The sequence below is a fragment of the Phragmites australis genome, chromosome 3 (genome assembly GCF_958298935.1).
Source record: "Phragmites australis chromosome 3, lpPhrAust1.1, whole genome shotgun sequence".
Taxonomy (NCBI): domain Eukaryota; kingdom Viridiplantae; phylum Streptophyta; class Magnoliopsida; order Poales; family Poaceae; genus Phragmites; species Phragmites australis.
The window spans coordinates 49,896,267-49,916,582 of NC_084923.1; the positions used below are offsets into that span (position 1 = coordinate 49,896,267).

At 46.6% G+C, this 20,316-nt stretch overlaps 4 protein-coding genes across 7 annotated transcripts; 3 read left to right on the forward strand and 1 right to left on the reverse strand.

The window, feature by feature from the left end:
* Positions 1 to 527: 527 nt before the first annotated feature.
* On the forward strand, positions 528 to 2,783 carry LOC133913796 (ankyrin repeat domain-containing protein 2A-like). The gene is made up of 6 exons (XM_062357062.1): positions 528 to 690; positions 814 to 959; positions 1,368 to 1,735; positions 1,830 to 2,007; positions 2,101 to 2,333; positions 2,445 to 2,783. The coding sequence occupies exons 1-6, from the start codon at positions 678 to 680 to the stop codon at positions 2,542 to 2,544; spliced, it is 1,038 nt and encodes a 345-aa protein (XP_062213046.1). The 5' UTR covers positions 528 to 677; the 3' UTR covers positions 2,545 to 2,783.
* A 3,174-nt stretch (positions 2,784 to 5,957) lies between these two features.
* On the forward strand, positions 5,958 to 8,422 carry LOC133911304 (pentatricopeptide repeat-containing protein At2g35030, mitochondrial-like). The gene has a single exon (XM_062353500.1). The coding sequence runs from the start codon at positions 6,199 to 6,201 to the stop codon at positions 8,128 to 8,130; it is 1,932 nt and encodes a 643-aa protein (XP_062209484.1). The 5' UTR covers positions 5,958 to 6,198; the 3' UTR covers positions 8,131 to 8,422.
* A 3,222-nt stretch (positions 8,423 to 11,644) lies between these two features.
* Positions 11,645 to 12,262, forward strand: LOC133910843 (uncharacterized mitochondrial protein AtMg00810-like). The gene has a single exon (XM_062353085.1). The coding sequence runs from the start codon at positions 11,645 to 11,647 to the stop codon at positions 12,260 to 12,262; it is 618 nt and encodes a 205-aa protein (XP_062209069.1).
* Positions 12,263 to 14,520: 2,258 nt separating this feature from the next.
* On the reverse strand, positions 14,521 to 18,630 carry LOC133913797 (B2 protein-like). Of its 4 annotated transcripts, XM_062357064.1 has the most exons (7): positions 18,357 to 18,630; positions 17,096 to 17,742; positions 16,886 to 16,986; positions 15,989 to 16,072; positions 15,804 to 15,914; positions 14,933 to 14,986; positions 14,521 to 14,828 (listed from the first exon to the last, which is right to left on the reverse strand). In XM_062357064.1, the coding sequence occupies exons 2-6, from the start codon at positions 17,712 to 17,714 to the stop codon at positions 14,945 to 14,947; spliced, it is 957 nt and encodes a 318-aa protein (XP_062213048.1). In that variant the 5' UTR covers positions 17,715 to 17,742; positions 18,357 to 18,630; the 3' UTR covers positions 14,521 to 14,828; positions 14,933 to 14,944. The 4 variants fall into 4 exon arrangements, 3 of the variants coding, with proteins under 3 accessions (XP_062213048.1, XP_062213049.1, XP_062213047.1); XM_062357065.1 differs by having other exon boundaries at positions 14,521 to 14,986; positions 16,895 to 16,986; XM_062357063.1 differs by having other exon boundaries at positions 14,521 to 14,986.
* Between the last annotated feature and the right edge of the window lie 1,686 nt (positions 18,631 to 20,316).

Genomic DNA, 20,316 nt, shown 5'->3' on the forward strand with positions numbered 1-20,316 from the left:
GCTTCTTAATCATGTCTATCTGATGAGTTGTTGGAATGCTCATTCAGAACAGTAGAAGATTACTATTTCATAGATGTGATACTGTGATATTTTTTCCCTCGAACTTGTATTGAAAATTGCTGCAATTAACCATTCCTCAGGTTTTTCAACTTAATCTCAACTACGAAGTTACAAAGTATCATCAGACACAGGTTCATTTCACCGAGAGTTTTTTAATGGGAAACTGAAAATAAATGTTCATCGCAAAACTGACAACATTTTACGCTTCACCTTTCAAAGTTTCTACGTGCTTGCCATGTAACACTAAAAAAAGCAAGAACTCTTTTCATTGATAACTAAAAGGAAATGCAAGATTTACAACAAGAAATTCAGAAAATTTGACATTTTTACCGAGGACAACACTGAACAATTGCAAGGAGATCTACCTATCTGTGCCTCTTTTGCCCTTGCTTTCCAAAGCGGATGCTCCTTGCTCCAACCATGTGTACAAACTGCAGTCACTCAAGCACTTGATGTGCCCCTCCCTATATAAACCAAAGCAGAGACCAAGACAGTACCGTGGAAACCTCTGGTTGGTCGCACTCGCACCCTCTCCTCTCCACAGCAACACCCACCTTATCGTCATCCTCAGTTCATCACCAAGAAACATCACCAACGCCTTCCACACCGCCGTCGACATGGCTTCTCAAGGTCAAGAACCGATTCACAGCCACGAGCAGATTTTGCTCTCTGTTTCTTTAGTTTTTCTTCCTTGGCATGCGTGATTTCTGACAAGAGATTGAGGAGCTGAAAAACAATTTGTTGTTTGCGCAGAGGAGAAGACGAGTGTCAAGACAGAGGAGCCTTCCCCGGCGGAGGAGCAACAGCCTGCATCCGGGACACGCAGGGCCGGGCCGTCAGCGCCGGCGGGAGCTCCGGTCAACCCGTTTGACTTCTCAACCATGATGAACCTTCTCAATGTACGCTTTCGAGGCATCTGCCTTTATCTTCCTTTGCCTCTCTGCAACACAGTTGGTAGTGGATATATATCTGTTCAAGCTTCAGTAATTAGGGACCCTAGTAATTGATGGAAATATAAGGTTGCATAGGAAGCTCAGTAGCAAAGATGGCAGATACAGTTAATGTTAATCCCCTCCAATGCATTCATATACTCAATTTGAGCTGAAATTAATCCTTGTGAATTGTGATAAGAAAAAGAGATTGGCCTACCTTCTCAATAGTGGCAATTGAGAGAATTTTGATGCCGTTAAAAGTATTTGCATAGTCCTTGTTTTGATTCCATTTTTACACCTAAGTTTCTGACTATTCGACTTTGGAAATTGAGAGAATTTTGATGTATTTCGTTACATGGCAAATGAATGGAGCAGGACCCTAGCATCAAGGAGATGGCGGAGCAGATCGCCAAGGACCCGGCGTTCACGGAGATGGCGGAGCAGCTGCAGAAGACGGTAGCGTCCCCGCGTCAGGCGCCGGCGCCGGAGGCGGTGGCGCTGGACCCGCAAAAGTACGTTGCCACGATGCAGCAGCTGATGCAGAACTCTCAGTTCGTGGCGATGGCGGAGCGCCTTGGCAGCGCGCTCATGCAGGACCCCGCCATGTCCACCATGCTCGGCGGGCTCACCAACCCGGCGCAAAAGGAGCAGCTGGAGGCCCGCGTCGCGCGGATGAAGGAGGACCCCACCCTCAAGCCCATCCTCGACGAGATCGAGACCGGAGGCCCCGCCGCCATGATGAAGTGAGCTCAAGCTCTGAGCAAGCACGTTCAGCTTGTGCCATGCACAAATGATCTGAGCTAATTAGCTGTCTTTCTTTGCATTAATTGGTTTCAGGTACTGGAACGACCCTGAAGCTCTGCAGAAGTTCGGGCGGGCGATGGGCGTCGGCCCCTCGGGCGAGGCCGCCGGCGCCGGCTCAGAGCACGCCGAGGCGGAGGAAGAAGCCGGGGAGGAAGGCGAGCACGAGGACGAGTCCATCATCCACCACACCGCTAGCGTCGGCGATGCAGAGGTCTGCGTCTGCCACGCACAGCTCTCAGAACCTGTTGCGCATCACTTGGCTCTCTGCTCAACATATCCTGCATGGCTTGTCTGAACTGATCAGGGCCTGAGGAAAGCCTTGGAGGAGGGGGTGGACAAGGACGAGGAGGACTCGGAAGGCAGGAGAGGCCTGCACTTCGCGTGCGGATACGGCGAGCTGGAATGCGCGCAGGTTCTCCTGGAGGCGGGCGCGGCTGTGGACGCGGTGGACAAGAACAAGAACACCGCGCTGCACTACGCCGCCGGATACGGCCGCAAGGACTGCGTCGCGCTCCTGCTCGAGCATGGCGCCGCCGTGTAAGATATCGAGTGAACTCAACTTGAGATGCAGCCGGCCATGGAAGCCCTGATCTCCTCTCCTCTGTCTCGCCTGAAAGTCTGAAACTTGATTGTCCATGATGTAAACAGGACGTTGCAGAACCTGGACGGGAAGACGCCCATCGACGTGGCCAAGCTCAACAACCAGGAGGACGTCCTCAAGCTGCTCGAGAAGCACGCCTTCGTATAGACGCCGTCGTCGTCGCCTCCTAGCTGCTGCATGTTTTCTCTCAGCTTCCCTCTGCTCTGCCTCCCTATGAGTTCTCAGTTCTCTCTCGAAAGAAGTTTCTTCAGTTCGGTGTATGTATTGAGAGTATGCCAGATTTTGCTTGCGTAATTACGGTGGGGATTGGGTTCCCAGATGGTTGTTGCATTGCTACTCTATTGATCGTTCAAGAGTTTGGGAATAAGGAATAATTTTCCACTTCATGGTCTCTGGGTTTCAAATCCTGCCGACAACAAGCTCGCCATGTTTGGCGCAGTGCCGCGCCACCATGGTCGTCCTCAGCCTCTAGGACAGAGAAATAACGCGAACGGAGCGCCGGATTCGCTCTTCCTCTCGGACCCCTCCTTCGGATGACATTGTACAACTTATACCAATTTCTAGATCATTAGTTGTTACGCATATCTCTTTTCAACAGGAATAGATATCACATATATACATAGATTAAAGTATGATATTCGAATATAACATAGAATTTATTACAATAAATACCCGTACGCAAAAATAAACAAAGCCTCACAGCACAACAAAAACAACGCAAAAGTGACCCAAACTCTACATGTAGTTTGAGTACGGACAAAATCCAACTTCTCTATTTTTCATCTCCATCTTCGACGAAGTCGGTCTCTGAATCATCTAAATCCACATATGACAAGCGTGAGGACATAAGTTACTCAGCAAGTACTACCTCAAGGGGAGACATTAGATACATAAATATAGATCAAGTATAAGATTGCATAGTCTTTAGATTTTGCACTAAGTTAATTTTTTATACATGGTTTAGTTTGCAAACACTATTTTAAAATATTTTTAGAGGAATATATAGGTTGAGTTTATAGGGTTGTTGATCCTGAGGTAGACACTTCTATCCCGTCAATTCATATACTTCTTTTGCTGGTGGACACATAGTTCGAGATACTTCAGCATATAGTCGACACTTTTAAAAACATGGGCACACTACCTGTCACGCCCTGACATAGGGTCCAATAGTGATAGTTGCCACATGTTTATACGAAAAACATGTAAGGTTTAAACGGGAATTCAAATTTTATTATCGATAACTCTTCTGAAAGTATTTTATTTATTACATCTAATATTTTGAAAGCTAAAAAAATAAAAAAAATGAAAAACATATCAACTACTAGATGGATTTATTTCCCTCCCGTTGGCTACGCCTATGGCTCGTCATCATACCCCAATATTGGTTCGATGACATGACCATCACTGCTACCGACTGCAAAAAAATTTAGTTTAAAGCAAGGGTGAGTATGATAATTCACACTTAACAAATAGACACACAAAAATAATAGATTATTTTACAAGGGTTATTTTCCAGTAAAACTCTAGTGTTACATATGATCGCAAGCTTCCTAACCTAAGAGTCACATAGGTGAAATTTCACACTTTTAACCTCTTAAGAGAGGTACTCCGACATCAGCAGTCTCTGTTAGAGTCTAAGTCCCAGCAGAGCTAAGTCCTTAATCCCACGAGTAACAACAACCTTGACTTACTAGTATCGTCGCTCCTACGGATCCATCACCAATTACTATGTTCTATACAGGAGTCGTTCTCTATAGAGAACTCAGACAGTCCCACACCTGAACTGTGATCAGTACAATATATTTGCTATTGTAACACCAGCAGTTTACATGATAAAATAAAATAAAACAACATATAATCTGTACTATAAATAGACTCATGCCGTTATCAAAATTAAGAACAAGAAGTGAGTACGAGATACTAGGTGATCTGCTTACCTGCTTTTATCTCATGCTATTCAGGTCATGTGGTTGTACAATTGAATACTAGGTAGGATATCACAGAGAATCATTCATTATACAACCGAGGCAAGTGTCTCCTAAAAAGAACACCATAAAGGCAAACCTTGCTCTAAGTTTATTCTCACCTTTATGGAGTACCTTACTCACCCCTGTCAAAAAACACACTAGAGTTTTCATAAATATATCTTACACATACATCAAGCACACAACACTTCATATTATTTGAAAATACATGATTAACATATTAATTATTCTGGTTCTTTCATTTGAGAAAATCAATCCTAAGCATGCTAGTAAACAAACATTCATCAAAACAATCATTATAGTTGATGTTGGAGACCTCCTAGGGTTTTAACGAAATAAAGGTGATAATATCAAGTCATGACATAAACAAGCTAGGTCATAACTATATTAACATATTTTTAAAATTACAGTTATTAACTTAAGTGTGCATATCGCTATAATTTGAAACGATGGCCCTACAGGTTGTGTTTGAAAATAAGATCAATATGATCAACGGTATAGGACTTGCCTTCGATGAAGTTCTCGTCCGCTCCTTCTTCAAACTTCGGATCCTTCGGGTCTTCTTCGAACGTGCCTTCCTTTAACAAACGCAACAAACGGCAAAAACGCACACGCATGAAATCAATTAAATAATTATATTAAAAACTAATTAAATTATAAAAAATATGAAATTAATATGATTTGGTAGATCTCGAATTTAGATAAATATTAGTGGGAGAATCGTTGAAAACGAAGCTAGGACGAAAGAAAAACGAGCTTTAGAAGTTTTGTCGGAGAGAGAAAATTAGAAAAAATAACAAGGAATATCCTCAGAATATCCCTCGACTTGGCTCCGGTGAAACGACTCAGGATGTTTGACTCGGGTCAGGTCTGGGCTCAGCTCAGTTAGGGCAGTTGGGCTTGGCTAAATGGCAGGTCTACCTATCAGCGAGGTGGGGAGAGGATAAGGGAGAGGGAGAGGCGACTGGCTCAGGCAGATCGAGCAGAGAGTGAGAGAGAGGTAGAGGGAGAGAGGCGATGAGGGCGGCAAATAGTGGCACGTCAGCGACGGAGAGCGGTAGCCGGCTTCGGCGAGAGACAAGACAGGGCAGTGGTGGTCGGATTCGGATCGGACTAGGGCGGATCTGGCCGACGAGGGTGAGGGCCAACGACGGCGAAGAGGCGGCGGCTGGCGACGAAGGAGGCTTTGGAGGAGTGGCAAAGGTATGTGATAGTGTTAGGGTCTGGAGGTGATCTCGGGTTGGCTTCGAGGAAGAAAGGAAGAGGGAGAGAGGGGAAGTTGTGGAGCTCACCGGCGGTGACAGTTACGCTCGAAGGGGAGGGAGGAGGAAGTGATAATATTCATTATATAAGGGGACGATATTGACACGACGGTGACGTAGGGCGCGAGATAAAACGTGGAGATCAGGTGGCACGGGACACGAGGATGGCTGCAACGTGCACCGTGGCGTGGCACGGTGCAGTGTTTGTAGAGAGCGGCACTGGGTCATAGGAAGAGATGGAGATTTAAGATTTTGATTTTTTTTTGATTTTTTTTTTTGGAAAACACCGGTCTGACACTTTCGCACCGTGCAGTGCCAGTGATTTGTCGGAGGCAGGCCCCAAGCAGCGGCGGCTGCACCTCCTCGCCGCTCGCCGCCGCCGTCGGTTCACTTTCAACGTGACCGACTTTGTCAGTGAAGGGTCGTTTTTTGTAAACTCCACTGGCCATCTTTTCTCGCCCTCGATCTGGGCCGCGGAGGAACGATCGGACGGTTCAAAGACACCCAAAATTCAACAGTCGCCGCTGCCACTGTGGACCACCGGCGTATTCCGAATGCTTCGCCGGCGCCAGCGACTCCTCCCTCTCCTCCTCCAGTGCTCGCGCCACCGACTCCACAGCACCACCGCGGAGCCACGCCCACCGCCACGAAGAACAGGCCACGCCGAAATCCGTTCTGGCAACGACAACCTTGCCGCTCTGAAGCAGCAGCGCGGCGCCGCGGGCGCTCGCGTCGTGTTCGACGAGACGCCGCGCCGGGATGCCGTCCACTACGCTGCCATGGTCGGCCGCCACCTCAAGGCCCGCGACCTTCCGCGCGCGGAGGCGCTATTCCGCGCGGCGCCCGCGGCCGCTCGCGGGCTCCACCTCGACACCGTCATGCTCAACGGGTACGTCAAGGCCGGCCGCGTCGACCGCGCGCGCGAGCTGTTCGACGGGATGCCGATGAAGAGCATGGTCACGTGGACCTGCATGATCTCTGGGTATTGCCGCGCCGGCCGTGTGGATGAGGCGCGCCAGTTGTTTGATGTGATGCCGGCTCGGAACGTCGTTTCGTGGACGGCGATGGTGCAGGGGTGTGCAAGCAATGGGATGCTGAGGGAAGCAAGGGAGATGTTCGATCGAATGCCTGAGAGGAATGTGGTTGCTTGGACGGTCATGGTTAAGGCATATGTTGATAGTGATCAGATTCAGGAGGCATGGGAATTGTTCAATAGGATGCCTGAGAGGAACTCATATTCTTGGAATGCCATGATTTCTGGTTTTCTCAGCGCCGGGAAAGTGGATGAAGCAGTTCAGTTGCTTGAGAGGATGCCACACAGGAATGTGGTTTCTTGGACTATAATGGTCACTGGATTGGCAAAGAATGGTTTTGCTTGCAGGGCAAGAGAGTTCTTTGACAGGATGCCCGAGAAGGATACTGCGGCATGGAATGCGATGATCACCGCTTATGCCGATAATGGCCAGCTGAATGAGGCGCAGAGATTATTCGATTCAATGGTATCAAAAGACCTGGTGAGCTGGAATACAGTCATTGAGGCATATGCCAAGAAGGAGCATAAGGATGAAGCTTTGAGAATATTTCTACTTATGCGCCGCTCAGCAGTATCTCCTAACAGCAGCACGTTGACTAGTATCTTAGTTATATCTGAGAGCACAATGGAAGTTAAGCAAATTCATGGGTTGGTCATCACACTTGGACTCCTGTCAGAAACTTCCTTAGGAAATGCTCTGCTCACAATGTATTCGAGAAGCGGTGATCTGCTCTCTGCTTGGCTTGCTTTCAAGAGAATGGAAGAGAAGGATGCCATAACATGGACATCGATAATGCAAGCCTTTGCGAACCATGGCTGTGGTTACCATGCCTTACAGTGCTTTGCTCAGATGTTGAGGCATGGGTATAAGCCCAGTTCGACTACCTTTACTGCCGTGCTGTCAGCTTGTAGCCATGTTGGGTTGGTCGAGAAAGGTCAAAAAATGTTCAAATCAATACACCATGTTTATGGAGTAGAACCGACCATTGAGCATTACTCTTGCCTTGTGGACCTTCTAGGTCGAGCAGGGCATGTAAAGGAAGCCAAGGAACTAGTCGACGCCATGCAGAAGGGTATGCTTGATGAGGCTATTCTGGGGACGCTACTGGGAGCCTGCATGATGCACAACGAGGTAGAGGTAGCAAGAGAAGTCGGCGAGGATCTTGTCAGATTTGGCCCCTCTGGTTCAGGAGGCTACACGCTTCTGGCCAATGTGTTTGCATCACATGGAATGTGGGACGAAACAGCAAGTGTTTGGAAGATCATGAGGGGGAGCAGGGTGAAGAAGACGTCGGGTTTCAGTCAGATCGAGGTGAACACGACAAATCATGTGTTCTACTCAAGGGATCAAGAGCATCCACGATGTGCAGAAGTATATGAGATGCTGAATGACACACTTATTCCTCAGATGAAGGGTTCATCATGCCTGAGATTCTTGGAACCGATTCTTTAATCCGATCCAACCATTTACCAGGCATAGAGTCGGACTACAGCAGGCCTGGTGTGAGTCATGATCTGTACTTGCTGAAAAAGGCGCACCGCTTGCTTGTTGAAGATGGACGCTGCAGCAAGATGAAAAGGTGTGCCGGCAGTTCCATCAGGAAAGGATTGCACAAAAATTTGGAAGCTTGATGTCCCTCCCATGGTGAAAATATTTTGGTGGCAAGGAGTACATGGTTCCCTTGCACTGATTACCACTAACCAAACGCACCACTAATTTTGTTGAAAATAATTTGTTGCTGTCAGTTTTTTGCTTTTTCGCTTCTGTATTTGTGAGTTAAACGCATGTTGCCATACTTGTATAGGGCATATGGGTAGGTGTAGGACTTAGACGTGGAACAAGACATATGTTATACTATGTACGACTTTTGTACCCCACAATGGCTGCGAAGTGCGACGCAGCGCGAGTTATGGAGCATGGTGCGTCTTTTGGAGTCCATGTGCAGGAGTTCGAGTCTATAAATAAGAGAGAAAGAAAACCCGAAAAGTCACGGTGGTTGAGCAGCACAAATATCTCTCTTGCATATGTGTGCTTTCGTTGCTCCTGCGACCAGTGCTACAAGGTGCTTGCGTGTGGTTGCTAGTATTCGCTGAGTGGTCATGACTGGTTGAGGACTACTCGTGGAGTGGTCACTGAGTGATTGGGAGTGGTTGCGAGTGGTCGTGGAGTGCACATTCATCTTCTTTCGTGTGCTTGTGACTGCAAGGAAAGGATCTGTAGGCCAACAGGTGGTACCAGAGCTTAGAGTGAATCGCTCTTACGCCATGTCGGAATCATGAGCTCTGGGAGGCTCGAGGCTTTTACGAACTCCGCCGCGACATCCCCGTTGCGGGTCTCCCTCTCCCCTTTCACGTCAAGGACGAAATCGTGATGACGGTGGCCTTGCACTCATGGTACAGCGGACGATACGAGAGGTTAGAGGCTTGGTGACGTATCCAACACTCACTCGGATGAACTACGATGATTGGTCGCTAATGATGAAAGTGATGCTCCAAGCTCGAGGGCTCTGGGATGCCATCAACATCGGTGCCGCCGAGGAACAAGAAGACCGGATGGCACTAGAGGCCATCCTCCGGGCAGTTCCGCTGGAGATGATCTGTGTGCTGGCAATCGAAGCGCAACGAGCGAGCTTAGGGTGACGATGATGAGCTGAAGGACTGCTAGCAGCCGAAGCACAATGAGCGAGCTCACCTCGCATAGGGTGACCACGACGAGCCAACCCTGCTAATGGCGCAGGTGTGCACCCTCACTAACTCAGACGAGCTAACACGCTCAGGGTGCGTCGAGCTCAACGAGACGCGCGTGAAGGTGAACCTTAGCTGCGAAGGCAAGGGCCAGAGCGAAAGGGGTATCTGGACACAGGTGTCAGCAACCACATGACTAGCAATGATGACACATTCGTTGATCTCGACATCGACATTGTCAGCTCGGTCAAGTTTGAGGACAGCTCCAACATCGACATCTAAGGCCGCAACACGGTGATGTTCAAGTGCCAGAACGGTGAACATCGCGCTGTCACGAACGTGTACTTCATCCCTAAGTTGAAAAGCAACATCATCGGCATTGATCAGCTCGATGAGTGAGGCTGCCAAGTGTTGATCAACGGGAGAGTGCTACGGATCCACGATCGGGAGCGTTGTCTTGTTGCTAAGGTAATGTGCTCCAAGAATCGATTGTATACAATAAAATTGAACATCACATGGCCAGTGTGCCTAGCCGTGCGGCACAATGACGCGGTGTGGCTCTGGCATGCCTGTTTTGGTCATTTGCACTTCGACGCGCTGAAGAAGCTAGCACACCCCCAAGATGGTGCGCGGTCTGCCGACGATCGACCATGTCAACGAGGTCTACGACAGCTATCTTGCTGGCAAGCAGTGCGTGCTGCTTTCCCACTAAATGCAAACTACCGTGTTGAGGGTCTTTTGGACCTCGTGCACCGTGATATGTGTGGGCCAATCACTCTAGTGACACACGACGGGTGATGCTACTTCCTATTGTTGGTGGACGACCACAACCATTTCATGTGACAGTGTCTGCTGACCACCAAGGACAAGGCGGCCGCAACGATTAAGGAGTTTTAGGCGCGTGTCGAGATGGAGACCGGGCGTTGACTACATGTGCTGAGGACTGATCGAGGTGCTGAGTTCACCTCGATTGAGTTTGTACTGCACTGCACCGAGCAGGGAGTCGAGCGTCACCTCACAACACCATACTCCCCATAACAGAATGGTGTTGTAGAACGGTGAAACCAGACCATTGTCGGGATGTCATGATGTCTACTCAAGGCAAAGAAGATGCCAAAAACATTTTGGGGAGATGCGATGACCACCACTGTTTTCCTCCTCAACCGGTTGCCGACAAAGAGTCTGAGTGGAGTAACACCGTTTGAGACTTGGCACGGGAGGAAGCCCGATGTCTCGCTCTTGCGCACGTTTGGCTGCATGTGGCATGCTAAGGTGACCAAGCCGAACCTGTAGAACCTTGATGATCGTAGCGTTCCAATGGTGTTCCTCAAGTACGAGCAGGGGTCCAAGGCGTACAAGTTGTTCGACTCGTGAGCATGCCATGTTCACGTCTCTCATGACATGGTCTTCAATGAGAGCAGGTGTTGGGACTGGTTGACGACAGATAAGCCAACGACCACAGGTCTCAACATCAACTTCACCATCGAGTACGTAGAGTACTGGAGGTCAGAGGCAATGCCAGTTGCTCCAACTCACGCACTGATGTCAAGCCCACCTGTTGCGATGCTAGGGTGACCAGCATCGACTTGCTTCGCCTCGCCACTGGCTAATACATCCCAATATCTCAATGCTGAGCATGATGACAAGCCGCTCTGATTCCGCACCGTCAAGGACATCTTGCGCAACACCATGCCATGTGGGTAGGCGGCCTGAGAACTTAACAAGCACGAGCTACACTTGGTGAGTGCAGAGGGGCCAGCCACCTTCATTGAGGTTGACCGTGAATCGTGCTGGCGCCGCATGATGCTGGATGGAGATGCGGTCGATTGAGGACAACATGACATGTGAGTTTGTCGACCCATCGATTGGATGTCATCCGATCGGGTTGAAGTGGGTGTTCAAGGTCAAGCGCGACAAGAACGGTGAGCTGGTAAAGCACAAGGCACGACTCATGGCGAAAGGCTACGTTCAGCATGAGGGTGTCAATTTTGAAGAAGTGTATGTACCCATCACGCGATGGAATTGGTGCGCGCAGTGCTGGCACTGGCGACGCACAAGGACTGGTCTGTCCACCACATGGACGTGAAGTTTGTGTTCCTGAATAGGGAGCTCGCCGAGGAGGTCTACATGCAGCAGCCACCAGGTTCCGTCGTCGAGCATCAAGAGCACAAGGTGCTCCGGTTGCACAAGGCTTTGTACGAGCTCGTGCTTGGTTCACCAAGCTAGATGTGTGCCTCGCCACACTAGGTTTCATCAAGTGTGCCAGCGAGCACGCTCTGTACATGCGCCGCGCAAGATCAGGGCTACCGATCGCCGGTGTGTATGTTGATGATACGATCATCACTAGGCCAAGCCATGGCGACATCGACAAGCTAAAGCGTGAAATGACGTCGATGTTCCACATGAGTGACCTTGGCCTGCTCACCTACTACCTCGGTATTGAGGTGAGTCAGGGGGAGGGTGGCATCACGCTCTGCCAGAGCGCTTATGCTAGCAAGCTCTTGGAGAGAAGTGGCATAGAGGGGTGCAACCCGTGTCTTGCACCGATGGAGGAGCAGTTAAAGCTTTCCAAGGCAAGCACGACACCGCCAGTTGACGCGACGCACTACTGGAGCATTTTCGGTGGTCTAAGATATCTAGTGCACACACGATCGGACATCGCGTTCTTCGTGGGGTACATCAGCCGGTACATGGTGGATCCACAGAAATATCACTACGCAGCGGTCAAGCATATCCTCTGCTACGTGGTTGGTACTTGTGGCTACGACGTCGTTTATAAGAAGGAAGGAGGAGCCGCACTGGTGCTGACGGACAACGACAGTGATATGGCCGGTGACCTTAATGGTTGTAAAAGCATGACCGGTGTTCTCTTTCTCCTCGGCCACAATCCCATCTCCTAGCAATCGTAGAAGCATATTGTGGTCGGACTCTCCACATGTGAAGTAGAGTACATTGTTGCGGCTACGGTGGCTTGCCAGGGAGTTTGGTTCGCTCGGCTGCTGCGCAATCTCTCCGATGAAGAGCTTTGAGCACCGGCATTGATGGTGTTCAATAAGTCTGCCATCTCACTCAGAACCCAGTCCTGCATGACAGGAGTAAGCATATTGACACTCGTTATCACTTCATTCATGATTGTGTCGATGGAGGACAGATCAAACTCAAGATTGTCGAAACAGAATGGCAACTTGCGGACATCCTCGCCAAATCACTTGGCCGCGTTCGGTTCCAGGAGCTTTGTGCAAGGATTGGCATAGTCGAGATCAAGAAGGCACAATAAGATTAGGGGGAGTCTGTTGGAAATAACTTGTTACTGATAGCTTCTTTTCTTTTTCGCTTCTATGTTTTTGAGTCAAATGTACGTTGACATGCTTGTATGGGGCATGCGGGCAGGTGTAGGACTTAGACATGGGTTGTACTATGCGCAACTTTCGTGCCCCACGATGGTTGCGACGTGCGACACAACGCGAGTTGCGGAGCATGGGGTGCCTTTTGGAGTCCATATGCAGGATTTTGAGTCTATAAATAAGAGAAGAAAAAAACCTGAAAAGTCATGGTGGTTGAGCGGCACAAATATCTCTCTTGCATATGTGTGCTTCTGTTGTTACTGCAACTAGTGCTAGAATGTGATCGTGTGTTGTCGCTAGTATTCATTTAGTGGTCATGACTAGTCGAGGACTACTCATGGAGTGGTCAGCAGTGGTTGCGAGTGGTCGTTCATCTTCTTCTATGTGCTTGTGAGTGCAAGTAAAGGATCCTTAGGCCAACAAATTTTAGCTTCAGATTCAACAAGCACAAACAGCTTTGATCTCAATTGAATAGAACTTCTAATGCAAAAGCATCAACTTTGCACCTCTAAATCCTGCTTGGACTCAAAATTCATGACTTAGAACTCAATTAAATTACAACTAACAACACCAACTCCAGCGCATGGACAATAGTGTTCGTGGTGAACGACATTAGGGAAGGACCGACCACACGGCTCATGGTGTAGAGCAAAGAGAGAACACGGGCAGGCGATTCGTGTTTGTTGTCGAGGGCGCATGCACTACGTCGCGCCCCTCTCCCGTGCCACCGGCACTAGCTCCTTCCGCACTGCGAGGGAAATTGTGTCGGGGGTGGTCGGTATATGAAATAATGACCACCCTCATGAACATTTCTCCTTTTTAGTTCTCCAACCTCTGAATCCAGTTGAGTTTGAAATTTTGCACAACACTTAAACAATTCAATCCGTAGCTGCAAACTTTTTTACATAATTTTTTGTGGCGATTTTGGGTCCTACCATCGACGGGGAGATGGTTTGGGGTGGTCGGTATTTGAGATAGCGACCACCCCGTGAACATTTGTCCTTTCGACTTCTCCCTCCGAAGAATTCATTTGAGCATAAAAGTTTGTATGATGCTGCTCTATTGTATTTGCTACCTGTCTGTTATTTTCCTAGATTTTTTTTTAGTGAAACCAGAATACCAGATCATGGGGAACGATTTTGGGTGGTCGTTATTTGAAACAACAACCACCCCCAAGAACATCTCTCTTTCATTCGGGACGTAGGATGCTTTCATTCGGGACTTTGTAGGATGCTGCGCCAATACGATCCTCTTAGCTACCAGTTTTTACCTTAGAATTTCAGTTTCCTTCCCTTGTTACTTTTCTTTAACAGATGAACACACATTGCTGTCAGAGATGAAGGGGTGCAAAAACATCAACATGTTCTCGTCAAGCTGACATCTCGATTGTTCGACGGTTTACATCCATTTGATTGTTCGACGGTTCAACATGTTCAGCATAGCTGAGCTTTTTGAGTGCTGACATTATACCCTCCGATAAGAGCAGCATAGGTTCAGGATGTTCTAGCTGATACAGACTGAAAACACATCGAGACACTTCACCAACAAAACCGCTGCTACTACCTGTCGAACCTGTCACTCAAGAGCAGTTCAACTGATGCAATCGAACCACCTTATCTACTCTCTATTGTTGACACCCTAAGTTTGGTTGGTGCACCTTACAACACAACCTGGACAGCACATTATTATTAAACAGCGCGGCAACTTGACTTAATTCTTTTGCGTTTACACATTACAAACTAAATCAAACGTGAAGCATCCAAGGTAAACACAATACACGAAACATATGTAACATGAACAAGAAACACGGAGAGTAGAAAAGGCAGCATTGAGGCAAATGCAGGGTTGAAGGTACAACACAAACACACTGGCAGCAACGACATCATCGGCCCTTACTTTGGGGCGTCATGATACATCTTAACTTAAGCATTCCACAGTATACAGGCGGGCCCCATCTTTCGGGGTCTCCATTCTGGCTCAGTATACTCTACTACGACACGCAATTAAGTAGCAAAACATACACACATATCCAAGACTGATTGGTTTTGGACGACACAACGTACAAGCAGGCAGGCTCACAGCTTTAGAGGGGCCTTCCAAGTACCAGGTCCTTCTTTCCTTCCTTCCAGGGAAAAAGAAACCAACAGATTGCGCTTAAACAACATTGCCAACCACCATCCACAAAACATACAAGGATGATATTTACTAAAAACTCAAGGCAACCACCTCTGCACCAGCTCAAATGCCTTCCTTCTCGCACAGGTCTAGCAGCGACAAGGTCTGCAAATTTAATTTCATGAGAACGGTTGACATGGCCACACTTTTTTCAGAAAAATGAACTTATATTCTGCTGTAAAATGCTAAGCATATTATAATGACAGACAGCATAATTATAATACGATGCAAAAATGAAAATAAAATAGATGGGCCCAAATCTAATATAAATTTCCATGCCTACAAGTTTGTCTACCATGTGGTGGGCGAAACAGCGGATTAACATACTTGTCAGAAGAAAGGATTAGCAGAAAAAAACAACCTCCGACAAGCAATGCATATGAGATAGCATAGAATTGCAGAAGACTGAGGAGACACCAAGGAAGTCACAATTAAGCTTGTAAACAAGGGACAAGACTGTGTCCGAGCTTGTAGCTCGGTGGTTGGGTGCGAGTGGCACGCCCCAACCCGCCCAGGTTCGAGTCGCGTTTTAAGACTCGCAGGTGCGCACGAGTAGTTAGCGTGTGTTTGTAACCTCAAAAAAAAAAACAAGGGGCAGGACTATGCTTAATGCAGAGGTCAAAATGTACTGCAGTACATAGCAGCATAACACAGCTATGAGACGTCAGATTGTGATTTAAAAATCAATTATAATTTGCTGCATACTTTTACACATGCAAGAATAAAATTTCTTCCTTGGTTTCATTCCTATAAAAATGAACCACATAACTAGTAAAACTATCAAGCATGTAGAATGGAGCGGGAGCTGAACAAACTCGATCATCATGACAGCATAAGATGCAAAATGTTAATAAAGTTTCAGTGTAGAATGGAGTTTTTATTGCATAATTCATGAGCACAGCAGCTGGGACAAGCTATATACCTCTGCAATGGAGAGCTCAAGGCGAAACTTTGGGCCATCATAATGGTGCAAAACTGGCCTAAAGGAATCCTCTTCCAACGGCTTGCAAAGCTTTCTAATGCGGATCCTCACCTAATATGATGAAGATGTCAGCATGAAATCAAAAGGAAATGAGGAATAAACATATGCTAAAATGTTGTCAATACCTGTGCTGGGAATCTGGATTCACCTTTACACTTCTTATCCTCCCATGCAGTGGGATCGATATTAGACCCACCAAAACTGGCAGCCTAAACAAATTTATTTCAAAAACCAAAAGACCATAAGCTGCTAAACTTATACTGAGGCATAATGTGGCCTTAAAAACTTCAATATAAAAAAACACAAATCTATGGAATCAAAGTAAGACACTTATTTGCTCTTTCTAACTAAGATGTGGATTAAATGAGCTAACAGAAATGGGCCAACAACAAAGACTATTGAGCTAGATATATACAGAAGCACAGCTACATCCAACCATAAAACAATGCAAAACAATGGTGCACGAATAAATCAACATTGCACAAAAGCATACAAGACTAGGGGCATGATAAAATTAACTCTAAACTGGAGAAGCTAAAATAATGCATACAGAATTAGTGGCAACAAACACAGGAATGAAATACTAACTAAAGCAGGCCCATTAAGAGTGCAATGCATGGCTGAGGGGTAGTACACCTAAATTTTGAGATGCATGTATGCTACATTCATGATTATTGGTTGCATATTATGGAGAGTATCTGGGAAACCAAGATTATGCTTTATAGTTGAAAGTTTTTCAAATATTAACAAATTTTTTTTGAACCGGATATTAACAAATTATTGGTTCGAAGAATGTACAAATAAAGGCACAAGGGGAAAAAAAGGTAAGGCAAGCTAAAAACAGTCCATTTAGAATGGTTACAATGCACGAAAGCCCAATATTATCTCTTATTTTGCTGCATATGGCTTCCTCAGATGCACAATTTTATGTCTAGCAATATCTTATGTATGACAGGGAAACAACAGTTCAATTAATTCACAGAGATGATTTGCAGGCACCAGCAAATGAGATAATCACGCGCCTCAAATACCCCATGAAGCTGATGAGTCGTGTAGTTGTAGAGGAAAAGAGGTAGACCAGGAGTAATTGCTCGGACTGAATCACGATATCTTGCTGGTAAACCTGCAGAAGAGCAAAAGATCTTGAGATGCTATTATCAAAAGGCAAGTTTAAAATTAATATATCAGAATAATATGTAGCATAAATTATCAAGAGATATGGTAACACATACCAAAAAGCTGCCTTTTGAGATCCTCCTGCATGGTATCATTGTTGCAGACAAAGACGTATCCCCCAAGAACTTCATTCCTTGGTAGCATCTCACTTGTTGGCAATGTCTTGAAGCGCTTGTCAATGGCAGAATTGCTGTTGCTGTTTCCATTGCTGTTACTGTTGCTGTTGCTTCCATTGCTGTTACCACCATTGTTTTTTCCATTTGCCTCCTTCCCATTTGGAGTATTCAAATATTTGTTCACCCCAACATTCATATTGAACGCATTGACATTGCCATTGCTTCCCTTGGGGTACATTGGATTCATGTTACAGGACATGTTGTGGAATGGGTTCTTCATGGCAGCCTCATTCATCTTCAGATCATTCATTTTAAGATCCAAATTCATGAGGCCAAGATTGAGATGGTCCATCCTGCTCTCATCGTGGTGATAGGACATCTTATCCCATTGCTTGACATCAGGGACAGTGTTCATCCGCGCATAGTCAAGGTCATTCACCCTCTCGCCCTTGAACTTGGTAATCTCAGCCAGCTTCGACGTCATGAGAGACCACTGGCGGTCCTCCACCACCTTTGGTTGCCCACGGAGCTCATCTCCAAGATGCCACAGGTTGTCCATCGCTCGCTCAGTTAAATCTTTCTACCTTCTGCAAGAAAGGATCAACAAGCATCAAGCCACCAATATATACCACTACAAGATCCTGATTTCGAAAAACTAAATGAACCATTTGTCATAATGCTATTGCGGCATCTACTAGAAAACAGATCTCCATGCCAAAGTGGCACTTGATAAAAAAATTCCGCCATTTGGTATAGCCAATCACACACGGAGATTGAAAAAGGAAATCAACCTTTAGATGCTGCCATCTACGTTTTGTAACGTATGTGTACCCAGATAGTCCAAAAAAAAAAAAAATCTAGCCGCGTGATAAAAAAAAACGCATTTTTAGCCAATAATAACGTCCCAATCATCTCGTCGCCAGTGGCGGACTTGGGGCGGCGCATGGGGGCTCAGCTGAACGAACCCCCAGTTTTTTCGGAAAGTAAAGTGCGCCCGCATCTACTAGTAGGGAACCAGCCAAGTCCTGTGGTGCCAACTAGTGTCGATCTTAAGCGATGGAAAGAAGAATCTAATCACAAATCCACTACAAACTGACTGTGGGGATGGAGACATAGAGAAATTTGGATCTGATTGAGAGCAAGAGGCCGACAACAAGGGAATCCATCCAAGCAAGGAAGATAGGGTTGATGGACTACTTACAAGCCAACAAAGGGGAAGAAGAAACGAACCCACCCACGTCCGGGCCGGATGGATGGATCTCGAGTCCCACTCCACTAGACGAGAGAGGAGAGTAGCTCCGTAGCGGGTGGAGGATCCAGCAGAGAGCTCGGCGGCTGCGCTAGCCTGTCCTGGCTGGTGGTGTGCGAGCGAAGAGGAAGGAAGGGGAGACCCGGCTTGGCTGGCTGGCTCCCACCTCTCAACTCTCTCTCTCTCGGACACTCCACCTGTCAGGTCAGGGAGAGAGGAGGAGAGGAGCTGTCCTCCTCCATTTATAGGCAGCGGCCAGGAGATGAGGCTCCCAAATTTACATGCTCTGCCACTGGTAGGTTGAGGAATCGTCTGTCTGCTGTCACTGTTGGTTGGCGTTTACCGCGTCTCCAATTTGTATGTCCAAAATGAGCCCAGAGAGACGACGTAGTTCCATTCAACGTTGCTACTACAACTGAATAAGCTTTGGAAAGATTATTCGAATTGAACCAATAAGCTTTTGATTCGAACCTAAGCAAAAATATATATATGTTGGGCGTGCCTGATGGTAACTGTTCCCACACGTTGATGGTCAAGGCAAAGGCAGTGAGTAAAGGTCGTCGCCACCACAACGGGAAACAAGGGGTCGTCGTGGATCTAAACTGGAATTGCAATGGTCAAGAGAACAGGTGGCGATGGATCTAGGTTATGATGGGGTAGCAGTTGGTTTGAGCGAATAATTTGGGCGGAATTTGAAGAAAGGTATGAGTGGTCTAAGGTTTAGGAAGCTAGAAAGTCTAAGAGAGAAAATAGTATTTGATCGATGTAGAATCTAGCACACCGAACCTTATACTAGAGGGAGCGCATCAGGACACAAGTTCGATCGGTTTGATATCTTAGGTAGAGTGATTGCTGCTTGGGTTGATGTCATTTTATTGTCCAACAAAATTTATTTTACTATCAAAATAGCATAGAAATCCATATGCCTGTTTGTTCAATGAAATGTCACACGATTGATTATGTTCTTTTAATTCTTGGTTACGGCTGCGACTCTTGCAGTTTATTCAAATACACGATTAGTCTTTCTAATGGCTGTGTATAGAAAGTTATAGGCATTAAATATTTGGAATATGAATTATACCTAAGTAATTTATCGAGGATGGTGACTTGATGGCATCACATTATATTCCTGGTACTCTTTTTCCGGCCGGTGTGTACTAATTTATTTTCCTAGCTCCAGTGCCAAGCAAAAGGGGAAAAAACGCCTTGATAGACGAATGGGACCTTAATCAGAAGGAAACCATTTTGTTTTTCGGGTAGGGCAGCAGGAAACTGAACCAAGTTGGCGAGGGATGCAGGCTCTTTTATTATTATTATTATTATTATTATTATTATTATTATTATTATTATTATTATTATTATTATTATTTGACGTGAAGTAGTAGTGGGTTAGGAATAAATGAAGAAGATAAAGCTTGGCAGCTGCAGGTTGGTTCTTACATCCATCTACCTCCAACAGCCTTGTCCTCCTTACTTTTCGATCGATGACGCACATCGCTTAGGTTCTCGATAACTTCTGTTGCATCCATAGAATATATGTGCTGTGTGTCACAGTGTGTGATGTCAACTTCAACAAGGGGACCGATGAGATGATCATGCATGCATGCATATAATGATATAAAATTAATTGAAAGGAAAAAAAATAGCTAGAACTATCTATTGAAAGCTGTGCTCATATCCAACAAAATGAAATGAAAGAAAAGAGCTCGGACATACTCCGATCGAGGCCGCGGGGATCGAAGAAGCCGGTTTCTCTTTTGCTTGGCACGCGGCGTGTGCTTCTTGTTCGTCATGCGTCGTGTTTGGGAGGCAGGATGCAGCAGCTACTTGAAGTTGTCAGGAAATACTGACAAACAAGCACATGAAGTTGCTGTCGCTTGTCTAGCTTGCTCGTATTTGTAAGAGTAATTTG